The 27,106-nt window shown below is 40.7% G+C and overlaps 1 protein-coding gene across 1 annotated transcript in view; it reads left to right on the forward strand.

Annotated features, from left to right (window-relative positions):
* The window catches only part of ESYT3 (extended synaptotagmin 3), a 167,389-nt gene that overhangs the window by 119,082 nt on the left and 21,201 nt on the right, over positions 1 to 27,106 (forward strand). The window contains exons 8-17 of the mRNA XM_033946727.1: positions 3,304 to 3,424; positions 5,098 to 5,274; positions 6,550 to 6,632; positions 9,781 to 9,829; positions 11,673 to 11,762; positions 15,637 to 15,699; positions 15,805 to 15,873; positions 17,597 to 17,662; positions 22,181 to 22,267; positions 24,639 to 24,788. Coding sequence (XP_033802618.1) covers positions 3,304 to 3,424; positions 5,098 to 5,274; positions 6,550 to 6,632; positions 9,781 to 9,829; positions 11,673 to 11,762; positions 15,637 to 15,699; positions 15,805 to 15,873; positions 17,597 to 17,662; positions 22,181 to 22,267; positions 24,639 to 24,788 — 955 coding nt within the window. The remainder of the gene's footprint in view (positions 1 to 3,303; positions 3,425 to 5,097; positions 5,275 to 6,549; positions 6,633 to 9,780; positions 9,830 to 11,672; positions 11,763 to 15,636; positions 15,700 to 15,804; positions 15,874 to 17,596; positions 17,663 to 22,180; positions 22,268 to 24,638; positions 24,789 to 27,106) is intronic.

Here is a 27,106-nt window from a genome sequence, read left to right on the forward strand (position 1 = left end):
TATTCATGCACGTCTCCCTGAATAATCAGAAAAACCATTGTACCCCCCCAAAAAAACCCCAACCCTCCGTCTTCCACTTCATTTAGTAATGCTTTGCCCTTTTGGCCTGTGGTCTAGTCTTCTGGCTTTGAGTTCAGAGAGAGACACATTGATAGTCCCATCTGCACAGATGATGAGCGTCATGTGCCAACATGTCCAGCATTGGATCAACTTGACATTCAAGTTGGGCTGGAACATTTCTTCATGTGCTTGAGTCACCCTGGAGATGTAAATGTAGTGAAACAGCAAGTTTGTGAATTGTGTATGGCTTTTTGGAAAGCCATACACAACAGCTGTTCTTCATTGTGTGTCTTGAGGGTGGTCATCACATGGGTAGAATGTGGGAGGGTCAAAGTTAAACATATAACCTAGAGAATTCTATAAATTATTTGTGTATCACCACACCATAGGCATGCACATGCACACAAGTCATGAATCCTTGTGCCTAAATTATATGTATCTGAGCTGGGCACCTATATGTAGTCAGTTACAAAAACAACAACAAAAAGACCAGAAAAGAATATATCTATAAAATATAAACTCATATTAAATTAACTTTTATAGCATAAGGAGGGGAAATATACGCTCAAGCCTGTATCGCCTAAAAAAAAAAAAGTGATCATTAAGTTTATCTTGTACACGGAAAAAAGCCTCCACATGCTGCAAACATATATAAAATTTGAAAAACCATTGAAAAAATAACAAATTTCAAAAATCATCATGAATGAGGGAATCTTCCATATTCTTTTCACTAAGCGTGTTCCATTTATGTAGATCTTAAGTCAATAAAATACTCCAAACACTCCAACACGGTGCTGGCTTTTGCCATATAACTGGCTTCTTCAGGGAGTAAGGTTCATGTCATCTAGTGAAATTCCCCCCCCCAAAAAAATAAAAAACAAATTATACCAAAATAAACGATATTCACAAAAGTATATAAACTACAAATTATCAGTGCCAGTATCTGCTGACTGTTGCCAACTAAATATTGACTAGTAAGACTCAGATATAAGCCCATCAGATTTGAAATTCCCTGCAGCGCCAGGAGGTCACGCTGTTTATTTGGCCACAAAAGGATTGAGAAACATGGTTATAGAGATACTGGGAGAGAGAGAAAAAAAACCCATTCCCGTGTAGTTGCAAAATAAGGCTCACAATGCGACGCGACTTGAAATCTCGTAGTGTTCCTTAAACTCGTTCTAAGCGCAAGTTTTGTATCACGGATTGAGAGCATTCCTTTTAGTTTTTACAAGTAAACTGGCGCCATCTAGTGGATTTTATCTACCCCTGAGGAAGGCTTTTTCAAGCCGAAACATGGATCACGTTGGGATCCAGTACTGAAAGGATTTAAAGACTCTGTGAAGCTTGCCTTACGTTTTAGCCGCGCTTTTATTACTTATATGTTTGAAATAAATTGATTGTCTTTGCAGCTGATGTGTGCTTTTTGCTTTGCATTGCTACACGTGGGGTTGCGCTTTCTTTTTGGTGTAGAGGGGTCACAATGCCACATCCCAGCCCTGGGTATGGCTGAAGTACAGAGGAGCAGAAGGAAACCAGCAGATCCATAAAGAAAAAGACCAAAGTGTGGTAGTCAACCAGCCGTATATTTCACCTTAGCACAGAGATCTGTTTGTCTTCCTGCTCATGTAGACCTCAGTCCAGTTTTCCAAATTCCTGGGGCTGCAGTGTCCACTTCCTTCACTGGGGTTATGGGCCACTTGTATGGGGTTCCTGCCTTTCCATTCACCAATGGCTTGATCCCCCTTCTCAGCCAGTATCAATTGTTTAGTTCTCCCTGGGTTCTGCCTTGCCAGTTTGGGTATAAGGTGCAATGTAAGTTAAAGCAGTCATGTTTTCTCTATAAAGTGCCCTAGATTTAGTCTTTTTTTTTTTTTTTTTAAATATATATAAGTATGATCACTCCTTCAAAAATGTATTAAAAAACAGACTGATTTCCTAATGGATTAAGAATGGTGTACAAGCTAAGAGAAAGTGGTACATTAATTAAGCGAGTCTCTATTAAATCTGTAGAATGCCGAATTTGATGGGTTAACCTATGCCAGCTTTTAATATCTCCTCATCTGACTTTGTCCCCGCTTGGGGTCCTGTTTGGGAGGGCTGCTGCTAGTGGCATTTATGGGAAAGGACGTACTTTGCTCTTCCAGAAGACTTGTATGGTGGGCCATAAATGTCTAAGGCAGTGTTGGTTACAAGATTCGCCGACTGGAGTTTGGCAGTGGCGAAACCAGTTTCATAGGCTACTGTCATTTGATGCTGTGGAGGCTCGTTTATCTGTGATGTGTAGACAAACCTTTTTTTGCCATTGTGGGACCCATATCTTTGTTCTTTACCACACACAGAGACTGAAGTTTGATACACAATGATTTAGCATGAGCTTCTGATTGAGGGCATACAGCAAACTCCAATCCGAGCGGGGAAGGGGGGTTTACCTGGGGGGGGGTTAGATAGAGGATTACTGTATAAGTTAAAATGACAGTCATGTCTCTTTGTCTTGCTTACGACTCTTCTTTGGATGTATTTGAAGGGGGCCATATGTGTTGGGTCCTTTTTCGTTTTGTCATTGTCCTTTGTATGTATTCTGCATTCTTTTTTTTTTTTTTATAATTCTTTATTGATTTTTAAACAAGAACAGTGTTATATAGATAAAAGAATAGTATATTATTGCATTCAGTCATAACACTAAAATCTATATAGATAACAGAACATTCATTCAATAATTACATTATTTTGCATATAGTAATAACATAAGAACCAAGTAAATAATATAAAATGAAACCAAGTTACCTAAAATATCATTATCAATATTTCCTCCCAATCCCCCACCCTCCCTGGATGTGTAAAGATAAATAAACCAAGAAAAAAGTAAGACAAAATATAGTATTATATTTGTACAAATGTAGTCAATGGGCACCAAATTTTGTTGAATATTCCACTAAGTCTCCTACATTCTGCATTAATTCATTCATATTTGTATATAATACACACATTCATCCACCAGAAAGTATAATTTATTCTATCATGATTCTTCCAATTACTTGTAATCAATTGAATGGCTATACCTGTAAGAATTAAAAATAGACGACTTTTATACTTATCTAAAGTGGGTTTAACATGTAAAATTGTTCCACAAATTATGTATTCTGCATTCTAATGTTTTTTTCTGTATGACATGTTTTGTCAGTAAAATAGTTTGCACCTAATATCTCCTCATCTGTGTTCCCCTCGTATGTTTTCTTTCTTTAGTGATATGTCTGACGGAATGATCGTGGACCTCATTGCATCATACCTTGTGCTGCCGAACAGGTTCACGTTCCCATTATCAGATCAGCTGAATGTGGCCCAGCTACGGTTTCCTCTCCCGCATGTGAGTCTTCTCTACAGAGATAAACCACAACTGTAAAAATTTACTATGCGTACGACGGCTAGGGGGTGCTGTGCGTTCACATGCCTTATCAAACATTCTGGCCCAGATTGTATAAATGGGCGCCTAAGGTTAGGCACCTAGAAAGGTTCACCTAATGACACAGGGACAGAATTTGTCCCCGTTCCCTGTGATTAACCGTGGGAAACCATCCCCATATCATTATTTAAGAAGAGAGAGGGAAGAATCGGCGTATGAATGGGCCCAGCCACTGACCTTCAAACCTTGCATTGAAGAATGCTGGTATAGAAGGACTGAGGTTGAGAGAGACACTAAAGAATGACACAGGATGGTTAGACCAAAGGTCCATCAAGCCAAGTATCCTGTTTCCAGCAGTTCCCAAGTACTTGGCGGAAACCCAAAGAGTAGCAACATTCCAGAGCTGAGATTGTGATGTCATAACGCCTCATTCCACTACTATCTAAGAGCCAAACTCATCAGTGATGTCACAATGGCTTGATTGCCCTATACTTGGCTCACATAAGAATCAGAGTATGAATGGGCCCAGCCACTGACCCTCAAGCCTTGCATTGAAGAATGCTGGTGTAGAAGGACTGATGTTGAGATAAACACTAAATGCGCCTGTCTAACTTTCAAAATCCTTCACGGCATCCTCCCTCCCTTCATCCCACTCTCCTGGAACTCCTTAAATCTTAATACCACCAGACCCACTCACAAACTTAAATTATCCTTTCCTTCATTAAAAGGCATTTCCCGTGCAGGAAAACTAGGGACCTCCCTCCCCTTCAGATTCACTGAGCTCTGGAACAACCTTACCTCCCCCCTCCGGATCCTGAGCTCCCTCCAACTCTTCCGCAAACATCTGAAAACCTGGCTTTTTTTCAAAAATGTAACACTTACCCCTTCTTTGGCCTCCTAAGCCCCCCAAATATCCCTCTCACTATTCCCTTTAACCTCTTTGGAATTTCCTTTCTCTCTCAACTCTTGTAAACCGTGCCGAGCTCTACGATTGTGGAGATGATGCGGTATATAAACCTAAGGTTTAGTTTAGTTTAAAGAATGACACGGGATAGTTTCTTGCAGTTATCCGCGGGGACAGGGACAAATTCTGTCCCTGTGTCATTAGGTGAGCCTTTCTAGGCACCTAACTTTAGGTACCTATTTATATAATCTGGGCATCTAACTTACCCCTCCCCTTTCACTAAATTGCGATAGCGGTTATTAGCGCAGGGAGTCGCACTGACTGCTCCGCGCTGCTCCCGACGCTCATAGAGTTCCTACGTGTTGAAGTTCTTTAAGTAGTAGTGTCACCTTTATTTATTTAAGTATTTATATACCACTTACAGCTTAAGTGGTTACATTCAGGAACTCGCACTCTGCCTAATGTACCTGGGGCAATGGGGGATTAAGTGACTTGTCCTGAGTCACTTGAACCCACAACCTCAGGGTTCTGAGGCTGTAGCTCTAACCACCGCGTCACACACTCCCACCTTGCAGTGGCACACAAAGTCCCGGAGGCAAGTTTGGCGACGCAGTCAAGTTACCTGGGCAACCGTGGTGGGCTTACCGTGACTGAACTCTGTGTTCCCTTTTCCCCTTGAGGAAGCTCTTCATTTCAATGGCTCTTAGCGGTTATGAGCTGTTTTCTGTTTCAGGGAGTCTTGCGAGTTCATGTTTTTGAAGCTGAGGACCTCATACCAAAAGATACCTATCTGCGGGGAATAATTAAAGGCAAATCCGATCCTTACACTGTGGTGAGAGTGGGCACCCAGACGTTCAGAACAAAAACCATCAAAGAAAACCTGAACCCCAAATGGCATGAAATGTTTGAGGTATGGCACTCTCTTTGCTCCTGGAAGATGGTCATTGGTCTGTACTGGATTTTCCTTGATTTTGAGGTGTTAAGTTTCAAGTTTATTAGTTGGCTTGTTTAATCGCTTAATCGGATTTCTAAGCGATGTACAGTAAAATATACATTCATTAGGAAACAAAAACATAACATACACTGAATTAATTATAATATAAACAAAAGGTAAGAGGAGATGAAATACATTTTTTATAGTAAAGAAAGAACATACGGGGAAAATACAAAAGGAAGTTGGAAAAACAAAAAAAAGGCAAAATAATTCACTAAAATAACACCATAAAATAAAATTTAATTAATTTGCAAATGCATCTTTAAACAGAAAGGTTTTTAACTCGCTTTTAAATTTCCCAAACACTTTCTCCTCCCGTAAAAACATGGGAAGCGCATTCCAAATCTGGGGTGCTGTACATGAGAAGATAAATTGTCTTCTAGTACTAATAACTTTTAGCGAAGGAATTGATAAAAGGTTCCGTTCACTAGATCGTAAGATTCTTTTAACTGAATAGGGGATAAGTAACCTAAACAAAAATGCTGGAGTCTTATTTTCTAATGTTTTAAAAATAATTGTACATAATTTATGAGTAATTCTATGAATGACTGGAAGCCAATGAGCCTTTTTAAGGAGTGGTGTCACATGATCGAATTTTTTAGATTTTGTTATTAATTTAATTGAAGCATTTTGAATTATTTGTAATCGTTTAATTTCTTGTAAAGCAATTCCTGTAAATAGTGAATTGCAATAATCGATTTTAGACATCACCAGAGAGTGAATAAGAATATTGAGTGCTTTGGTACAGAGGAATTTAGAAATAGATCGAATTTTACGCAACCTATAGAAGGTAGTTTTAACAATACTACTAATGTGATCATGATAATTAAGTTTATTATCAAAAATTACTCCTAGAATTTTAGTATTTCTAACTAATTGTAACTTTTCTCAGGAGGGGGTGGGTGGGTGGATGCTTAATGTAAAACATTCAGATTATTGCATTATTAAGCACATCCATAATGTAGCTCTGTGGTATAGTGCAGTTTGGAAAGTGGATGTATGCATGCATCCTTTCAGACTTATTGGTCCTGGTTTTTATAACAGGATTCCTATGTGAAGTCCAAAAGGCCTGTGCTCCCAGACCTCTCCCAAATTATATGCAAATGTAACTGTACACACTTAAAAGTTCAAGTCTTATTGCATGCAATTATTTTTCACACCCAGGGTTATGTTTTTTGGTTTTCTTTGCAGTTTGTGGTTCATGAGGTACCTGGTCAGGACCTGGAAGTTGATTTGTATGATGAAGATCCAGATAAAGACGACTTTCTTGGCAGGTAACTAAGGACAAATAGTCTGTATTTCTTGTCAATATAGAAGACAAGGGAAGATTTCAGAGTCCAGCATTCCCCCCCCCCCCATATTTAACTTCCCATCTATGAAAAATGGACCTCACGGGCCGCATCGAGGTGGAAGAAGATATCTTCTTTTTCAAGTGTCCCGCGGCAACAAGGGGGCACCCGTGGAAAATCAGGGACGGGAAACTGCACGGGGACACCAGGAAATTCTTTTTCACTGAAAGGGTGGTTGATCGTTGGAATAGTCTTCCACTTCAGGTTATTGAGGCCAGCAGCGTGCCTGATTTTAAGGCCAAATGGAATAGACACGTGGGATCTATTCACAGAGAAAGGTAGAGGGAGGGTCATTGAGGTGGGCAGACTGGATGGGCCGTGGCCCTTATCTGCCGTCTATTTCTATGTTTCTATGACCTAATTGTATGTATGATAAGATTTATTTTTTTTTTTAAATCTTTATTAAATTTTCAAACTACAATTATGCATGTAAATAATTCATGTACATATAATATTACAAGAAAAGCACAATAAACTTACAGATATTAATAAGCAATTATTTTCCCCCACCCCACCTAGTAATCAAGAAAATATTTTTGTACCATGTAGCTTTCTAGTGTTATCGATGGTTGACCAAGTCAACATAAGAACAATTTAAAAAAAAAAACCCATAATGCCATATCACAAACACACAATCTGTGTCCTCTAGTACAGTTAGTTTAATTAGGGGCACTTAGCCCAAAGTGGATTTAGCACACCAAAAGAGGCTCCCTGCAGGACACACTAAAGTATCTTGCAATAATTTCCCTGACTTCCCGTGCTAATCGTGCCCTGTTTTGGTTTGGTTTTTTGCAAATTATTTTTGGGGAGGGGGTGTAGCATGGACAGGAAATTGATGTGGAAGTGCTAACCAGTCAGGTTCACATTAGCATGCTTCCACATTAATGTTTTTGCAAGTCCCATACGCTAATCATGAAAATAGTGCAGGACCTACAAAAAGAAAAAAAATCCCTTTTGTGGGGGTAAACAGTACAAACGTAGTGCAAGCCCATTTCTTACCACATCTTAGTAAAAGGATCCCTTAGTTGGTTACCACCCATTCCTCTGTGCAGGAGAGCCTAGAGCAGGGGTGTCAAAGTCCCTCCTCGAGGGCCACAATCCAGTCGGGTTTTCAGGAGTTCCCCAATGAATATGCTTGAGATCTATTAGCATACAATGAAAGCAGTGCACGCAAATAGATCTCATGCATATTCATTGGGGAAATCCTGAAAACCCGACTGGATTACGGCCCTCGAGGAGGGACTTTGACACCCCTGACCTAGAGAATGACATGGGGAAAAATTTGTCCCTGTCCACACGTCATCCACATGGACTCTGTCCCCCATCTCCGCCCCGTCCCCATGGACTCTGTCTGATCCCATCCGCACAAGTCTTGAATAGCTATTTTATATTGAAATAAGTGTATTAAAGTATAAAAAGGAACAATATGCTGTACAACTGTCATTTTGTAAATCACAAATTCAGAAAAAGGATCAACAAAACCCATCTCCCTTCACAATATCTCCTCCACTATCAGGAAAACTGAATGCTACATAGAAAACTCATCCTAACAGAATATCTCGGTCTCACACACACACAGAGCACAAATGCCAAATACGTAATAACTGACCACAAACACAAATTAAACCAAAATCAAACCAAAATCCCAAGAAGCCACACCTTCCATAAAGTACAACACTAAAGAAATTATAAAAAGATTCCTTTCCTCCTATATTGTGCAAAACTTAAAGATCACACATGCCAGGGATGGTGTTAGGCCAAGAAGTGCAATTAGGGCAACTGCCCCATGGCTAGAGAAAGTCCTAAGCCTTCTGGAAGCTGAAGATGGCATGGGTTAGTAGCAGGCTTTGGGGTCCCCTCCCAAATTTCTACGCTGTCTAACACCAGCACTGGCAGAATAAATATGTCAGTTCTCATATATTCTGGTGGGTCGGGTTCCCTGCAGGAACAAAACTTTTTACTGTTCTGTGCCGGTGGTGAACAGATATGCATTTTATCCATTCCTGCAGTTTTACTGCAGTCACCTGCAGTTAGCCGCAGGAACGGGTCACTGTGTCATTCTCTACCCTTGGATCTCAAGCATGTGGCTTTACAATGTGAAAGAAATACTATATATACCAACCCCCCCACACCCTTTTTACTGCCATGACCAGCACAAAAAAAAAGCCTAACGCAGCTTTATTAAAGGAGGGGGGAGTTAAATTTTTCCAATACTATTCATAAATGTAGTGGGTATCTTTGTTGTTTTTCACTTCAAAACCTCATCGATTGTTATGTTTGCTGTTCTGTTAAATTTCCAAGCAAGTCATTTCAACCGGAGATAAACAAGGCTGTCCCCACTAATTTTACTAAAAACAAATGAAGTGTTTGCAGAAGCTACTGAAGATGTAAAACGGAGCCAGGATGTGCACTGTGGTAAACCTGGTTAGAACTGGGCAGGATTTGTGTGGAGCATGCCCTGACATTTTGCAGCTGGGGCACAAACACAATTTTTCAGGAAAAACACTGTGTAAACGTGCATTTTCCGTTAAGCCCTTGAGCACCGACCCACGCTGCCCATCTCATTTCCCCTCCCCCATTCTCCTGATAGTTGGTCGATTGCAGCAGTGGTGGTGAGTTTGGAGAGCAATCCCTCCGGCTTGGGGAAGTACTGCTGATCTGTACAGTAAGATCAGCTGGGCATCTCCGTCTCTCTGTTTCCCTCTGAACCCAAGATAATGGGAACGGAACATATAACACTTTTATGTGGTTAAATATCAAAGCTACCCAGACATAGAACTGGTGCTTATTTTGTACCTGGGGCAGCGGAGGATTAAGTGACTTTCCCAGGGTCACAAGGAGCAGCGCTGGAATTTGATCCCACAACCTCGGGGTGTTGCAGCATCAGCTCTACCACTAGGCCACGCCTCACCTGCTAGTCGTTTGCTGTACAATATTGGAACTGGCACGAGATGTATTTTAGGTCACTGATAACTCCTGATACAGATTTCTGCATATGTGTTGTGTTCAATTAAGTTTTGCATTTGATTTGTTTTAATTTGTTTGGTGTGTTTTTTTGTTTTTTTTTTAATAGCCTGGTCATATGCCTGGAGGGCGTGATGAAAGACAAAGTTGTTGACGAGGTAAAATTTATGAACTTGAGTTTTCAAGCTTTCATATGGCCAATCTTTTTTTTTGTGCACCTCAAATAATGAGAACAAAACTGTATCAAATGGATGTTTTTGCTAGACCTCGAACACCCAAGGTACTACTTTTAAATTTCTATTCGTACCCTTACTGGGGCGGTGTTTTCATCATTGGGCTGAGACCCAATGTTCTCGTTATTTGGTGTTTATACTCATTTGGACATTTCTTTAAGTTTCCTTACTTAGTTGATTTCTACAACCTTTTTTGTAGCCTCCGCACAAAGCAATCCATGTAACCTGGCTGACAACCACAGAAAAAGCATCCCTTTTGCCGAGTCGCAGGCTGGATGCGTCTGCATTGTTCTGCTTTATTTAGCGCTATCAGATAGTGTTGTGCAGGGGAGGTACTAGGGTTACCATATTCTGGGCTTCAAAACCCTGTTCTGCCTCTGGCCCTCCCAATTCTGCCTCTAGCCACGCCCCATGTCCCACCTCCACAAAGCCTCCTCTTCTTATCTGATGAGCTCTAGCCGTATCTGGAGGGCCTCCGCGCATGCTCAGAGGCCCTCCAGATGCAGCTGGAGCTCGTCGGGGCTTTTGGATGTCTGTCCGGGAACCTGGACTGTCCTATGTAGTACTGCACATTTAGGGGCCTTTTTACCAAACTGCAGTAGAGAGTGGTCTTAGCGCATCCTTACGCAGGTCATTCCTACATGCTAAAGCTATTTTTACTGATGTAAAATAGCTGATTTTTCAATTTTGCATATTAATGGACATGTGCTAATTTACCCATTGGCGCATGAGCCCCTACCACCACCCATTATGTAGGCAGTAAGGGCCCGATTCTTTTTAGTGCGCCTTAGGGCGCTTACATTGTAGGCGTGCAGGCGCGCGGATGTCAAACAACCGCTAGGCGTGCGTAGTAGAATTGCGCCTACAGTTTAGTATAGGCGCATGAAATGGACAGCGTAATTTCAGACCGCCTACCCGGCATGTTCAGAGGCGCATAGCAATGTCTAAGCATGTGTAAGGCGACTTCTGGCGCAAACCACGCTTCCGCCCGCCTTATGTGTGCTTAGGCGTCGTTATGCACCTTCGTACGCCCAAGGTAGGCGCATTAGTACAACATGGCAAATTTTTTTTTTTTTAAACTGTGCTCTGCCATCAGCTAATTCGGTGGCGGTAGCATGCCTTCCGACGCCTAACTTTAGCACGCGCTGTAGAGAATCAGTCCCTAAGGTCCCGTTTCTATAAACGGAGCCTACCAGTAGGCATTTACTGAAAGTATTCATAATGAGATGACAAGTATTAGATTATAACCTAAAACCACTCAACCCAGCGGTATATATCACAATTACAAAAATAGTATGAAATACCACTTGTTCAAAACAATACACATCAGTATTGTTAGCCCATAAAAATTTATAGGCTTAGTTTAAGGCCTCAGAATCGGAGCCTACGCACAGCAGTTAAATCATAAGCTGAGATGATCCGCGTAGTTTTAACACTCCTGCTCCAATCATTGGCCAATAGTTACTTTTTTTATAGTTTTTATATAAAGCTAATTTAAACCCTTCACCAAACAGGGTTTAAATTAGCTTTATATAAACACTATAAAAAAAGGCTCCGATTCTGAGGCCTTAAACTAAGCCTATAAATTTTTATGGGCTAACAATACTGATGTGTATTGTTTTGAACAAGTGGTATTTCATACTATTTTTGTGGAAGTATTAGATTATGACAGGAAGATAAAGAGTGCCAGTGAACCAGTGCATTGACACTGTGAATAATCTAGGCTGCATGCCAGACATATCTGATAACTTTTGTTGCTTTCACCCAGTGGTTCCCTTTGAGTGACGTGGCGAGTGGACAAGTGCATTTAAAGCTAGAGTGGTTTTCCTTAGTGACTGACCAAGAGAAACTGCGTGAGGTGAGTTGGTTCTTTTCCCATAATCTGGGCTCATTATCTCATGAATTTAGGTTAAAACTCAATCCTGATAAGACAAATTTTTTTTTAGCATCTCTGATGCGATCAAGGAGGACTCCTTAAATTTGAACGGTAACATTTATTCCATCTTACCAATTATAAAAATTTTGGGAGTCTACCTTCAACGCAAATTACAGTATCGTTTGATTTTCATATTACCGCTCTTGTTAAAAAATCTTACTTCCTTTTATGGAAACTAAGAATGATAAAACAATATTTTGATTTTTTTTTTTATTTAGATTGTTGGTTCAGTCTTATCCTGAGTTTATTGGACTATTGTAATAGCCTTTATCTCTCGATTTCTAAACAAAATATAAAAAGGTTGCAGATCATTCAAAATACTGCGGAAAGGTTGATTTTTGGATTGAAACAAACTGATCACATATCGCAGTATTATCACAGATTACACTGGCTGACTACAGAGGCTAGAATAATTTTCACGTTTGGATGTGTATGTTTTAAAGCTCTGAATGGATTATTGCCAAGTTATCTTTTTGATCATTTCAAATTCGTAAAAGGGAAACATCTACATATACTACGATATTTTTTTTTTACTTTCTATCAGCAAAGGGATGTGTTTATAAATGATTCTTTGGTAAAATGTTATATCAGGCGGCTTTATGGGAAAAACAAGTTGGTGTTTACATATTATTTTCCACCTCTTATTTAGGTTTTAGAAAATGCTGAAAACATTTCTCTTTGGCTAATATCTTGATTAATTATGATCATACTATATTTGTTATATTATGATCATACTATATATGTTTTATATTTTATGTATGTTAATTTTGTAAACCACTGAGTTTCTGGCGGTATAGAAATTTTTAAATTAAAAGAAAAAATACTATGTTAGTATTTTTGGATTTGTAAACCGCACAGAAACATGAGGTAGTTGCGGTATCTAAGAATCTATATTATGTTATGTCCTGTGATGTCATCATGATTCCTGGACGCTGTTTTTCATCAACATTTTATGCTAGCTCTTCTCAGCATGACTCTGAATGTCTTCACATTCTCTCCCGTAGAGCAATGGCCGTCGGTGGCGTAGCGAGGTTGAGTGCACCCTGGGCAGTAGTGCTCCTCCCCTGCCCTCTTCTCCGCCCCTTCCCCCCGCTTCATCCCGCCCTCAGCGCGAACAGTATCACAAACTTGCTGCCCATGTCATATCAGCTCTCCCTCTGACATCACTTCCTTGGCACGGGACCCGGAAGTGACGTTAGAGAGAGCGGACGCGGGCAGCAAGCTCGTGATACCGCTCGCGCTGGGAAAATTAAAGCGGTACGAGGGAAGGGGGCACACGTGTGCGGCAGGGGGAGTCGGGAAGGAGCAGGGGTCGGAGAGGAGGATGGGAGCCGACACCCCCACCAAGACGGCGTCCGGGGCGCACCTCCCCCCCTTACTATGCCACTGATGACCGTGTTTGTTCAACTGGAAGTGACAGCCTCTGTCGTGTGTTTTAAAAAATAAATTTTCCTGTCGAGATGACAAAACGAGTGGAAGCTGATTTGTGCAGCCAGTTTCTTACTTGATGTTATACCTCATAAGAACATAAGAATTGCCGCTGCTGGATCAGACCACAGTGCCCAGCAGTCCGCTCCCGCGGCGACCCCTAGGTCAAGGATCAGCGCCTTAACTGAGACTAGCCCCACCAGCGTACGTTCCGGTTCAGCAGGAACTTGTCCAACTTTGTCTTGAATCCTTGGAGGGTGTTTTCCCCTATAACAGCCTCCGGAAGAGCGTTCCAGTTTTCTACCACTTTCTGGGTGAAGAAAAACTTCCTTACGTTCGTACGGAATCTGTCCCCTTTTAAATTTAGGCCAGAGGCATGGCTAGGTGGGATTCAAAGGGAACAGTCGCTCCCCCAAATAGCTTATGAATAAAATGGCATCTGAGGGGATAAGCCTTTCACATTCACACTGATGCCTGTTTTGCAAAAAGTCTGCTCCCCCTGACATCAAAATCTGGCTATGCTTCCGACTATAAAACTAAGGTGTTCAATTTCTTTTTTAAGTATGAGTGCTTTATTTCCAGGCTGAAGAGCAGGTTGTTTACATTTCTTGGATTTTCCTCTCGTGCCGTCACTGACAATCCCCATCTCACTTCTCCTTCCTCGAGTGTATGCATCCCCAATGACCAGCATTACATTTGGCATTCAGAAAGGCATTTGCTTCTCCTTCCCACTCCCCCCCCCCAAAAAGAAAACCCCCAGACAAACCAAAAAAGCCCACATCCCATTAACCTAAAATGAACAAGCCTTATTCATGCTTCGTGGTTGGGTTTTCACCTCTTTTCAGTTTACCCACCTTTGTGGCCTCAGCTGCCCACTGCCTACTAAAATACACGAGAATCTTTGCTGCCGTATTGGAAGTGCCTGACTAAACTCTGGCCACAGTTTTCAACCCCGTCTTCTAGTGAGCTGCACCAGGCGTGCTTTTTAGGATATCTAAAATAAACTAAACCTTAAGTTTGTATACCGCATCATCTCCATAAAGATAGAGCTCGACACAATTTACAGGTAATTCAATAAATGAGGGAAGGACACAATAAGAAATTAGAGGTTATGAAGATAGCTAGCTTTACATTTTAAATAGATAGCTTTACGTTTTGGTGAAAAGCCAGGTTTTCATATGCTTTCGGAATAATTGGATTGAGCCTAGGTTCTGCAGCAGGGCAGGGAGGTTATTCCAAAGCTCAGTGAATTTGAAGAAAAGGGATTTCCCTAATTTACCCTGCATATATGACGCTTTTAACGAGGGGAAAGATAGTTTGAGTATGTGGGTGGATCTGGTAGTGTCGGGTCTCAAAGAATTCCAGGATAGTGGAATTAGGGGAGCAAGAATGCCATGTAGGATCTTGAATGTTAGGCTTGTACATTTAAAGTGAATCCTAGAAATCACCGGAGCCAGTGAAGTTTTGACAGAAGCGGGGAAACATGTTCGAATTTGCTTTTTCCACAACGAATATGCATGAGAGATTTGCATGTACTTCCTCCACTCTGTGAACCCGTAGCTCCTGCACATTTCTTGTGGGTCCCTGAAAACTACACTTAGGAGATTCTAGAGCTGCTGTAAGAAGCACATACATGCCATACACACACACACACTCTCACACTCACTCACACTCACTCACTCACACTCACTCACTCACACTCACACACTCACACTTACACACTCACACTCACACATTCTTCGGTGGTGGTGTATATTATTCCACCTCCTTTAGTTAAAATATTGCCCTGTGGGGGGGAGGTCAGCATTTTTTAAAATGCTGATCATTGCTTGCTAAATTATATCCTAATATTCAGTGCCAGACTATGTCCTGTCACCAGTACTGAATATTAGGGCATAATTTTGCAGACCTTATGCGGGGGCCCCAACTGAATATCATGTCAGTACATAATCTTGGTTTGTTTGTTTTTGTTGTTGTTTGTTTTTTTTTTAAAAAAAAGAGCCCTTGATCCCCCAACTATGCCCCCACTTTCTCACCCCCCACCTCTATGTCTAGGTAAGCACCCGGGCCTACCTGAATACCTGGTGGTCCATTGGGGATCATTAGAGGCAGGAGTGTGACCCCACCCTTCACTCCTGCCCTTGCCGTGAGCTCTCACTGTAGCTCATGACACTACATGAAGTACTAATGCAAGCTGCTATGAGAGGTCACGGCAGCTATTTTGTATAGGCACCAGCGAGGGGTAGGAACGAGGGGGCTGCACTCGCCTCCCACCAGGTATTTAGATAGGTTTGTAGATTTGGTTTTCCTCTGAAAATTCAATAAAATGTTAACAATTACAATCTTGGTATTTTTCCTCCATGAACAGCCCAAGAACAGTCTTTCCACAGGGATGCTTATTGTCTACCTGGACTGTGCATACAATTTACCTGTAAGTAAAGTCTTTCAGACTTGTAGCCTTCATCCCTTTCATTTCTTCATTTTTGCTTATTGTAATAGTTCTTATTTTTTGTTGTTTGTTTTTTTGTCAATATAGAACAATTATTTTGATTACACGAACAGTGAATATAGTGCAAGGAAGATGAAAAACATCACCTATATCAAGGTAAGAATTATATTCAGTAGCCCACAAGCATGCTGGAGTTAACTATTTATAGTTAAAAGTAATAACAAATCATATGCTATCCCTATAAATGTTTGATCTATTTAGATCAAAATTCCTATGTGTTTTATGAGCCCTCCCAATTACAATTCTTTTTAGAAGGAAAGGGGGTAGTTCTACAGGGTACCAGATGAATCCTATTGATTGGTCCATTAATAATTGAGGATGACTTCCTACTTTTTCTTTACAGTTTTGGGACTATGTATCACGCCTTCTGATGTGTGAAATTGTCTCTCCAGTGTGTGGACTGTTACTGAATCTTAAAATTATATGTTAAACAAATTAATGTTTGGAATAGTTAAATTTTTATTTTTGTTATGTAAAATGACAAGGCTCTTATGTACTTCAATATTGTTGAATTATTAAAATAAAATTATTTAAAAAAGGTAATAACAATCCTTCCAACCAAAGGATGCACATATTAGATCACAACTAATTAAACATAATAAATAACTAAAAAATCAAATCCTAATACATAAAACAGAAAGTAAAATAAATCATAACGTTTCAGAACATAAATACAAAAACCCATAAAATACAAATATCAACCTGATTTAAATCTATTATTTAAAAAAATGCATGTCTTTACAGTAAGCCAACCTTAGTAAGCAGCTAATCTTGTTATATATATATATTACATTACATATAATTTTTTTTTCTTCTTGGAACTTTAAACTTCCTAAATACAAAAATTATCTTGTTCAGAAAAATGAAACACTTACCAGAGTTCAAAATATGAAAAGAAATTAAACATAAAAGCATTCATCTATAAGTACTTCTATTCAAACAGAATCCACAAGTCTAATGGGGCTGAGCTGACATCTTGGAGCTAAACTAAGGAATATATAATAAAAAGAAATTAGGACAGCATTTTTTTCAGTATACAATAACTAACAGCGATATTAGAAGTATAATATAGATAGCATTTCAGTCTAGTAGAGGGTGGATGTCTCCATAGACATTTTATCAGCAAGAAACAATGCTACAGTCATTGAGTTGAGTCAAAGCACTCAAACTTTGAATCTCTGCATTTGACCTCACACTTACATGGATATTTTAGGGAAAAAGTAGTCCCAAACTGGAGCACACTAGGACTTAGAAAAAAAAAAAATCAGTTATCTTTTCCTTTGGGTGGTACAAGTCACATCTGGAAGTGACTTGCCTTGTCCCCGAACTTGCGGTGACCATTTTTTTTGGTCACCGTTTTGGCGGGTTACCCACGGCTAAACGCGGCTAGCCACGGGTAACCGCCACCGTGTCATTCTCTAATACACACCTCTTCTCTAAATCGTGGATAGTCAGTGTTTTGTTAACTTTTTTTTTTAAGGATATATCTATCGTAGTTCTTGTCTATTGTTGAGGATTCTTTACTGTGTTATCTACCTTGAATCTATTAGGTAAATAAGGCAAAATATAAGAAATAACATAGAATAGCAAAAACACCTCGGGGCATCTAGAAACAGCAAGGTTTGTTGCATCATATTGTATATTCAGAAGCAAAATTGGGTCTGAAAATTGACAGGGCGCATTAAGTTATGTTTTCTTTCTAATCTGAATTTTCTCATGGAATGTATTGCCAGGGAGCACTAGTTTCATAAATACGACTTAGACTATACCGGACACCTGTACTAACTGTGTGACACCCTGTCTGTAGTTTGCAACAAAGACGATGGATGCGGATCCCAACTCGGTATGCACACTCACTGTGGGCAGCAAAACCATGAAAAGCAAGGTAGGAAATCGGGTGTCATTTATTCCCCCCTTGGGTATTGAAATACATGTAGACCACACCTTTCCTGCCTTGAAAAGGAAGAATAAATGATTAAAACTGTAATCTATAGAAAATCAAGGTGCAAACAGATAGGTGACTTTGGTTTTTATTACTTATTATACCACCCAAAGTAACAAGAAGTTGTGCTCTATCAGGGCTACCATGGATGAATGCACTTTTCATAGTTGTTCATGTCTATAAAGTTTAACTTAATCTAATCTAATCCTTAGGTTTGTATACCGCATCATCTCCACGTTCGTAGAGCTCGACGCGATTTTACAGTAGGAGAAATAGGAAGGAACTACAGACAGAGGGTTAGAGGTAGAAGTGGGAAGAAAATTTTACAGGACTTAGGATGGCAAGATATAAGAGTTTCCTTGAGTCCTAAGTTGGAGGGAGACTTACATTTTTTGAGAAAAGCCAGGTTTTCAGATGTTTTGCTGAAAACTTGGATAGAGCTCAGTTCCGAAGGGGAGGTAAGGTTGTTCCAAGCTCAGTGATTTTTGAAGTGGGAGGGAGGTCCCTAGCTTTCCTTTGTGGGAAATGCCTTTTAGCGAGGGGAAGGATAGTTTTAATTTCTGGGAGGATCTGGTGGTATTAGGGTTTGAGGAATTCCAAGAAAGAGGGATAAAGGGAGGGAGGATACCATATAGGATTTTGAAAGTTAAACAGGCGCATTTATAGTGGACCCTGGCAATTATCGGAAGCCAGTGGAGCTTGGTCAGGAGCAGGGAGACATGGTCAAATTTACTTTTAGCGAAGATGAGCTTGGCCGCGGCATTCTGAATCCGTTGGAGTCTGTGGAGGTTTTTCTTAGTTAGGCTTAAGTTGATAGAGTTGCAATAGTCCAATCTGGAGAGGATGATAGATTGGACAAGGAGGGTAAAATGTTTTTGATGGAAGCAGGATCTAACTTTCCTCAGCATGTGAAGACTGAAAAAGCATTTTTTTACCAAGGATTGGAGGTGGTCATTGAAGGACAATGTGGAATCAATGATGATGCCCAAGACCTTGCTCGAGAACTCAAGCTGCAGAGAGGAGCCAGAGGGTAGTGGGATGGAGATGGGTAGGTGATCTAGTTTTGGACCGAGCCAAAGAAGTCTATTGCTGTCTCCTCCTCTTATAACTTTTAACTTCCGCAAGAAAGATAATTCAAATCTAGCCTAATATTTAGGGAAAGGCTGTTCTATAAATCTGGGGGATAACACAGAAAAGGTTCTTTTTTTTCTCAGTTTTCCCAAAAAGCAAAGCAAGAAAAACAGGCAGGGTTGGGCAGCTGCAGTCCCGAGGGCCACGACCCAGTTGAGTTTTCAAGATTTCTGCAATGACTATGCACGAGATCTATTTGAATACAATGGAAAGAGAACATGCACATCGATCTTGTGCATATTCATTGGGGAAATCTTGAGAACTCGACTGTAGGCCCAGCTCTACGTTAGACGAAGGTTTGGGAAGAACCCTGGCAGGTAGTAGGTGAAGTGCTCCTGAGTAAAAGTTTAACTTTGTGTAAGAGAGCAATGTTAAGGAGCCAACACTGAAACACAATCAGGATTCAACTCTTGGTAGCTAGTGACATGCAAATGATACCTGCTACCGATATACAGTGTTCCCCTGCGAATCGCGGACTCATTCACGGTCTGCTCTGACCACCTCTTTCTGTAGTAAAGTCGGGCTACACCAATCAGGAGCTGTGTGTCAAAGCTTTACTACAGGAAGAGGTGGTCAGAGTAAGACCGCGAGTGATTTTCTTTACCCGCAGGCACTTCAGCTGCCCTCCCCTGCCTCCCTTTGGGGGGGGGGAGTACTATACATACATTATACATTTGTATTCTGTGTATGTGCTTATATACATATAAGATACTATGCGGTCCTTTTACTAAAGCTTAGTGTGCACTAACAGAATCAGCATGTGCTAAATTCTAAGAAATCTATAGATATATAATGGATTTCAAAGCACTTAGCAGATGCTAATGTCCGTTAACGCGTGCTAAGCTTTATTAAAAGGGCCCATGTGTGTGTGTGTCTGGATCTGTCAGGAAAACTTGGGTATTATGACTTACCTTCACAATCTGTCTAAAAATTACACTACTGAGAACACCTCCACTAGAGGAGAGTATGTGAGACAGGCTTGGAAAATAGCGCATATGAATTTAAAAGTACAATCCATATTGCATTCCTTCCCCCCCAAAAAAAAGCAATAGCAAATATCTGTGAATACTTCATATCTGTGACAAATCTCAAAGCAAGAGTGTATTTGGTACATTTATGAGGGCAAAGAGTCAAATATCAGTGAGAAATAACAAACTAAACTAAACCTTAGGTTTCTATACCGCGCCATCTCCGCAAGTGTAGAGCTCGGCACGGTTTACAGAATTAGGATAGAAAGGAACTCCAGAAGAAGAAGGGTTATAGGAAAGGAACTAAGAGGGTAGAGAGGGGTCAAGGTACCAGAGAGCGGGAGGTGTTAGATTTTTGAAAAGAGCCAAGTTTTCAGGTGTTTTTATAATGACGGGGGTTGCCATGCAGCTTATTTTAAAGAATTGGAAAAATTGGGACAGACTAAGGGCTCCTTTTCCGAAGGTGCGCTAGAGTTTTTAGCCCACGCACAAAATTACCGCGTGCTATAGCGTGCGGTGGCCGAAAATCTACCGCCTCCTAAAAAGGAGGCAGTAGTGGCTAGTGCGCATTAAGGCCCTAGCGCACCTTTGTAAAAGGAGTCCTAAATTATTCCTTCTGGTGGGAGTCCCTATGTTATGTCTTTAAAATGGAACGGCGCGTGGCCATTCAGCAGGGAAGTTGCAAAAAAATGTATGGATGTTTGGGGACCATTAACTAAATACTGCAAGGACTGACCTTTTTAGATGGGGAAAACATACACGTCTAGGGAGGGTAGTACATTTTGGAATTGATTAGGAGACCATTTGGGTTGTTTATAGGTATTTATTGATTAACTGATGGAAGGGTGGGGAATAATTTTTTGTCAATAATTCTTGTAAATTTATTGTGCTTTAATTTTAATAGTCTATGTAAATGTACTAATTATTGTGCACAACTGTAGTTTTAAAAATGAATAAAGAATTTAAAAAAAGAGTGTGCAACATAAATTTGGATTAAATAAATCACAAAGCTTTAAGTGGTTGCAGCTGAAGCAGGCTATTCAGGAGGGGTTCCCTGAATGGAAAGATCTTAATACTCAGTATAGTTTGGAATTCCTATGCTTTCAGGCGGATTTTTTGGGTCACCAAGCCGCGCAGTGGTATAAATTGTTGTATGGATATTTGAATAAAAAAACAAAAAAACTGGTCTTAGGGATATTTGGAGCATTGAGATCAAGCACCAAATTTCTGCTTCTCAATGGCCACGACTTTGGTCTTGGAGATTAAAAAGTACAAGGTCAGCATCTATGAGACAAACTTGGTTCTTTTTGTTACATAGAGCTTTTTGGACCCCAGTTCGTTTACAAAAGTTGGATAGCTCTAGGTCTAATAGATGCTGGCATTGTAATTTAGATGCTGGGACTCTAGATCATTTACTTTTTTTCTGTCCCTTTGTCAATGCCTTTTGGAAGTTAATTCAATGTTAGAAAATCATGTTGCCCTTTCCTATGATACTATTTTATTTGGTACATCTATGAGATTCAAGAGTCAAATTTCAACAAATAATAATAAGCTTTTGCTTATATTGACAGGGGTTGCCATTCAACAAATTACTGGAAATTGGAAGGATTATACTAAACTTAATTATACCTTTTGGTGGAATTCAGTTTGTCATATTTATAAAATGGAGAGAGTGCTTGCTATACAGCAGGGAGATTATAATAGTTTCAAAAAAGATTTGGGGGCCATTGATTGCATATTCTAATGATTAGATACCTTGGACACCTTTTTATTACATAGGAGTATATTTAATGTGGGGTTGGGGAGGTATGTTATGTGACTTAATGGGTTTATTCCTGATGAATGGGATAGGTGGGGGAGGGGTCTTTTTTATATGCGTTTGACAATAATTGTTAGAATGTCAAGTGATTTGTACGAATTATTTGATTGAATTTTGTACACTTGTTGCAAGAGTTAAAACTGAATAAAGAATTAAAAAAAAAAAAAGTGTACGGGCACTTTCTGAAATGCAGTGCAGGATTCATGGTTGAATGTGGACGTCATCATTTCAGATAGTCTAAAGCAGTGTTTCCCAAACCCTGTCCTGGGGGACCCCCAGCCAGTCGGGTTTTCAAGATATCCCTAATGAATATGCATGAGAGAGATTTGCATACCTGTCGCTTCCATTATATGCAAATCTCTCTCATGCATATTCATTAGGGATATCTTGAAAACCCGACTGGCTGGGGGGTCCCCCAGGATAGGGTTTGGGAACCACTGGTCTAAAGTTTGTCTTCTGTTAGGAGCTTATTTACAATTTTATTGGGGGGTTTCTAAATGTTATTATTAAAGTAATGTGTGGTGCTTTTGTTTCTACCTACAGATGAATTGTTTGAGTAGAAATCCTGTTTGGGAGCAGGCCTTTGCCTTCTTTATTCAAAATGTTCATGCGGAGCAGCTTCACGTTGAAGTAAGATATTTCATATCGGCAGTTAGTGGGGTTACCATAATTTTTATGGGGAAAAAAAAGAAGACAAGTGGCCCTTCCCCATTCCGCCCCCCCCCCCCCCCCCCACACACACACAACCGTACCTATTCCTCTTCCTGGGGCACGAGGCTGTGTCTTTAAAGCTTCCGAGCATAGGCGGATGTGATAAAATGATGTCACACCTATGCGTTCATGTGTGTGATGTTATCATGTCGCATCTGTGCATTCTCAGAGGCCCTCCAGACACGGCCCTAAGCTCTGGCAGAACCAGGGCCATTCAGAACCCAGCAAAGTGCCAGATTTTCTAAATCCATCCAGACACCCAGACACTACTCTTAAAAAAAAAAAAAAAGGCATGTCTGGGTAAATCCATACATCTGGTAACCCTAGATTTTCTCTAATATACTAGATTTTCTTTGATATTGGCCTCTGTTATTTCAAAGATGTTCTTCTAGCCCGATTTCTTGCCTTTTGTGCTTCAGTGTTTTAATTCATGTGCTTTAAGGTGGTATAGGCTGAGCTGGTCCTTTACATGTGAGGCCAAAAATAAACCTGGTATATGCCAATAAACCAAAAATCAAACTCCAAAATAATTGGCAACAATCTTCACGGAGGACTTAACTCCCTGTACCCAACTCGGAGAGGGAGCGCTTGTGTCTACTGAAAAAAGTGAGACACCTCAGTACTGGGGAACTGTAGATAATAAGTGAACAGTATTGCCCCAGGCTGACAGCTCAAGATTGGCAATCATTAGGCTAATGCCTAAATGAGTCCGCCCCGTACATCATAATGTCTCTACAATTTTTGATTTCAAATATGAATGTTCTTAAAAAAAAGTCTCAGTTCAAAAGACATAGACATACAAGTGTTGTTCTCTGTGAGGTGGGGTCCTGGCTTCTGAACCACAAACTCCCCTTGTGACTTATCAGTGTGTTACATTTTTTATTGATATAATACAATGGTACCTCTGTTTACGAGTGCACCGGTTTGCGAGTGTTTTGCAAGACGAGCAAAACATTCACAAAATTGGCGCCTCGGACACCGAGCATGGCTCGGTTTACAAGCGCCCCCCCCCCCCCAAGATCCGACACCCTCCCCCCGCTATCCGGCACCCCCCTGCCGCTATCCGGCACACACCCCCCCCCGCCGCGATTGGGCACCCCCCGCCGGCATGTCCTGTGTGTTGGTGCCGGTGCCCGAAGATCAGCCTCTTCTTGCTGGGCCTTGTGGGGGGGGGGGATGCTGGATCGCAGGGGGGAGGGTGCTGGATCGCAAGGGGGCCTTCGGGGGGAGCAATGCCGATTCTCGGGGGGGGATAGAGCAGCGCCGCTAGCCTCAGGGGGTGGGAACGTATCAAAGCGAGTTTCCATTATTTCCTATGGTGAAACTCGCTTTGATAAACGAGCATTTTGGATTACGAGCATGCTCCTGGAACGGATTATGCTCGTAATCCAAGGTACCACTGTATTAGTAAATTTAGTGCTTAAAAACACATGAACGTCTGAAAAATCCAGATTTAATCTGAGTCCATAAAAGGATTGCATTTATTGCCCGACAGAGCTCCATTTCATTGTCTTCGTCAGGGACTGAAAAGGTTTATCCTTTTAATATCCTTGATAGGCAAACACCAATTGAAGCATTTTTTAAGCCTGTTCTCGAATAACACGCTTCCAGGATCTGTGCTCTTACCCTTCTCAAAACTTCCCCACCTCTCTACAGATAAACATGAGTGCTACTAACAGCACATATGCTTTTTCCTCATTGATGGGGGAAGGGTAGTTCTGGGATTTCGAGGGGGGGGGGGTTACCCTGTATATTTTACAGGTGCAAATTCTCTTGGAGGCAGTAGCCTGCTATGGATTTTCAAAAGAAACCTCTGCTTATCTTAGCTTAGAGTCTCTGATTTTGAGACCTCAGTACAGGAGAGCCTTTCTGATGTTTCTTGGAAAGGTGATGATCTATTTGAAGATAAGAAGTGTGTATGTATGAAAAATGAATGGAAAAAATAGTGTTACAATTAGTACTATTATGGGGGCTGGGTCTAGGGTGGAGATGGGCGGAGTGTGGCCCATGACTTAGCCCAGTGTTCTTCAACTGCCAGTCCACAAAATAATTATTTTATTTCCGCCGGTCCATAGGTGTCAAAAGGTTGAAGAACACTGTTCTAGAGGACTTATACAGGAAATTACCTCGAGACATTGAATTCCCTCGAGCAGAAGGCTGGAGCAGAAAGGAAACAATATAAACAGATGCAAACTGTACAAGAGAGGCTGCTTTCTGCTTCTGTTGAATGTTATTTTCTAGTAGACATGGCATCAGGTTCGGTTGCATTTGAAAATCTATTGTTTTGCAGGTGAAGGATGACGAACGTCATTGTGCTCTTGGGATCCTAGATATTCCCGTGCATCGCTTGTTAAAAGATACAGATATGACCCTCGATCAGAAATTTCAGCTGGAGAGCTCGGGGCCAGACAGTTTCATTAAAATGAAAATCGTATTGCGTGTAAGTTGGGATAATACATTTTTAGCTTAGCAGAAGTTATGGTTTGGTCACAAAAATTAACCAGTAATAAGTGAAGACATGAAATTCTGATATTTTTTTTAATTTTCATTTCCCTATTTGAAGAAAGAAGTCCAAATGCATCAGCACATATTATTGCTATAAAGAGTGGGTGGGAGGGGTGGTCTGCCCCGGGCGCCATGTTGATGGGGGTGTCAACACCCCCCCTTCTCTCTTCCCCTCCCAGCGCGCGTGCCCACCTTCCTTTCCCCATACCTCTAGCTGTTCACCATCACGAGCAACAACTTCAGTGTGTTCCTCGCGACCATATCGGCTCTTCCGCTGACAACACTTCCAGGCACCACACAAAGGAAGTGACATCAGAGGGAGAGTACCTAAAACTAAAATCTCTATTCTTGGGATGGATGCCAGTATTCTATAATTACGTGCATAACTTAAAGGAATGCCCTGATCTCTCCATGACACGCCCATTTCCAGGCCCCCCCCTTTTTTTTTTTTTTTTTTGCATGTAAAATGTAAGTGCAGATCTCATTCCTAAATGTATGCGCATAACTTCTAATTGAATGGTTTTCATTGTTGTGTAGCGTACAGCTTTTTATAACAAGGAAAGAATACCACACCAGAAATCTGGTGTTCTCATTAGCTTTGGTGATCCTTTTTGCAACACATGCAGATTTTTACAGAAACTGCAATATTGCTAAATATTCTGTGTGGCCATTGGATTTTGAATCCTTGGGCACCCCTTCCAGGCTTTGCTAGATGAAGATGAACAAAAGACCTAAGGTTTTTTTCTTTTTTTTTGGGGGGGGGGGTTCCATCCCATTGCTCTTTTCGTAAACTAGTAAAATCTGCTTTGTTTGATAAATTTATCACTTAACTAGATTGTTTTAAGATTGTAATTTTTTAATCTTTTACTCTGTTTTTACCTCATTACATTTATGTGCTTCGCTGATTGTTCAGTTTCTTATGACGTAAACCAACTAGAACTCTTGGGTAATGGCGGTATAAAAGAATAAATTTATTATTGTTTATTATTATTAAAATGGAAGGAAAATCTTAACTTGTCAACCCCAAAGCAATGATTCTATTAAAATTAATAGGGGTGTGTGGAGGGGGGATGAGTGTGGGGCAGGGAATGCTGTTCAAACCATAATTGGTGGCAGTGGATTGTTCATATTATAGCAGTATCAGCCAATGTGCATGTGGGACTATTTTAACACTGTGTAAAAATAATGGGCTTAGCTTGATCCCAGGACCAGACCTGGCTCTTAGTTCAGAACTGTTAACCTCTAGGCCATGCCTTAAGAGGAGCAATTTAAGATCTGCATGAAAGGCAACAAAACAGTTGTTAACACTGTAATCTTTTGCGTTTAATAGTGTGGGTTTTGGCTAGTCTTTTATGGGCCTCAGAGGAAAAGCGAGCAGTAAATTAATGACAATGATAGCCAAGAGTAGTTGAATAAAAAGTATATTTTATAAGAATAGGCTGAGCTACTTCTGGTGTGTGTGTATAGGAGTGAAAGGCTGCAGGAGAAAGAAAAGAGTTAAAAAAAGGTATGTCCTGAAAATGCTGAGTGTGTGTGTGTTAGAAAGATGAGGGAGTGGAAAGAGCAGGCAGAAGGTGATATCTGAATGGTTGGAGGTGTGAAAGGCTGAAGGAGAAAAAAAGAGCAAGAGAGAGAAACAGGAGAGATGAAGCCTGTCCCTCATAGACTTAAGTTTCTATTATTTTCCAGCATCTTTCTGTGACACCTGACTTCTATCTGAAACAATGGCTCTCAATTGGCAATAACTACCTGTCTTTAAGAACAGGCAGCTGGAGCCATTCTTTACCTTAAGCATTGGACCTTAGCACATCTGTTGAACTCTGGATCCTCCCAACACTCTGCCAAGATTCTTTGTCAATCTCAAGTACTGGTATTTTAGAAGTCATTTACTGGCATTCTAAGGCCTTTTCTGAGACTGAATGGTCAGGAGCCTTTGGTCTATCTGCATTGACATGCCCAGAGTCAGATTAATATAGTATCCCAGAGGCCTTTGCTGCCCCTCCGGTTAGTCCAACAGTAAATGCTGATAGCTTTCAGCAATGTAAGGCTGACAATCACATGTACATATGCCCTAATGTCTGTGATGTTGTATAATGTTTCCTGTTTTGACTTTTAAGCAAATAAGCTATGAAATATTTATTGCTTCTGCTTTTTACCTTTCCATTTCTGTCTAGCAATTAGTTTTCTGTTTGCTGTTTATGCATTATTTGGTATTTTCTGTGACCTTCTCTGTATTTCTCTAGAGCTCTCTGT

This window comes from Geotrypetes seraphini, chromosome 5 (assembly GCF_902459505.1).
Source record: "Geotrypetes seraphini chromosome 5, aGeoSer1.1, whole genome shotgun sequence".
NCBI lineage: Eukaryota > Metazoa > Chordata > Amphibia > Gymnophiona > Dermophiidae > Geotrypetes > Geotrypetes seraphini.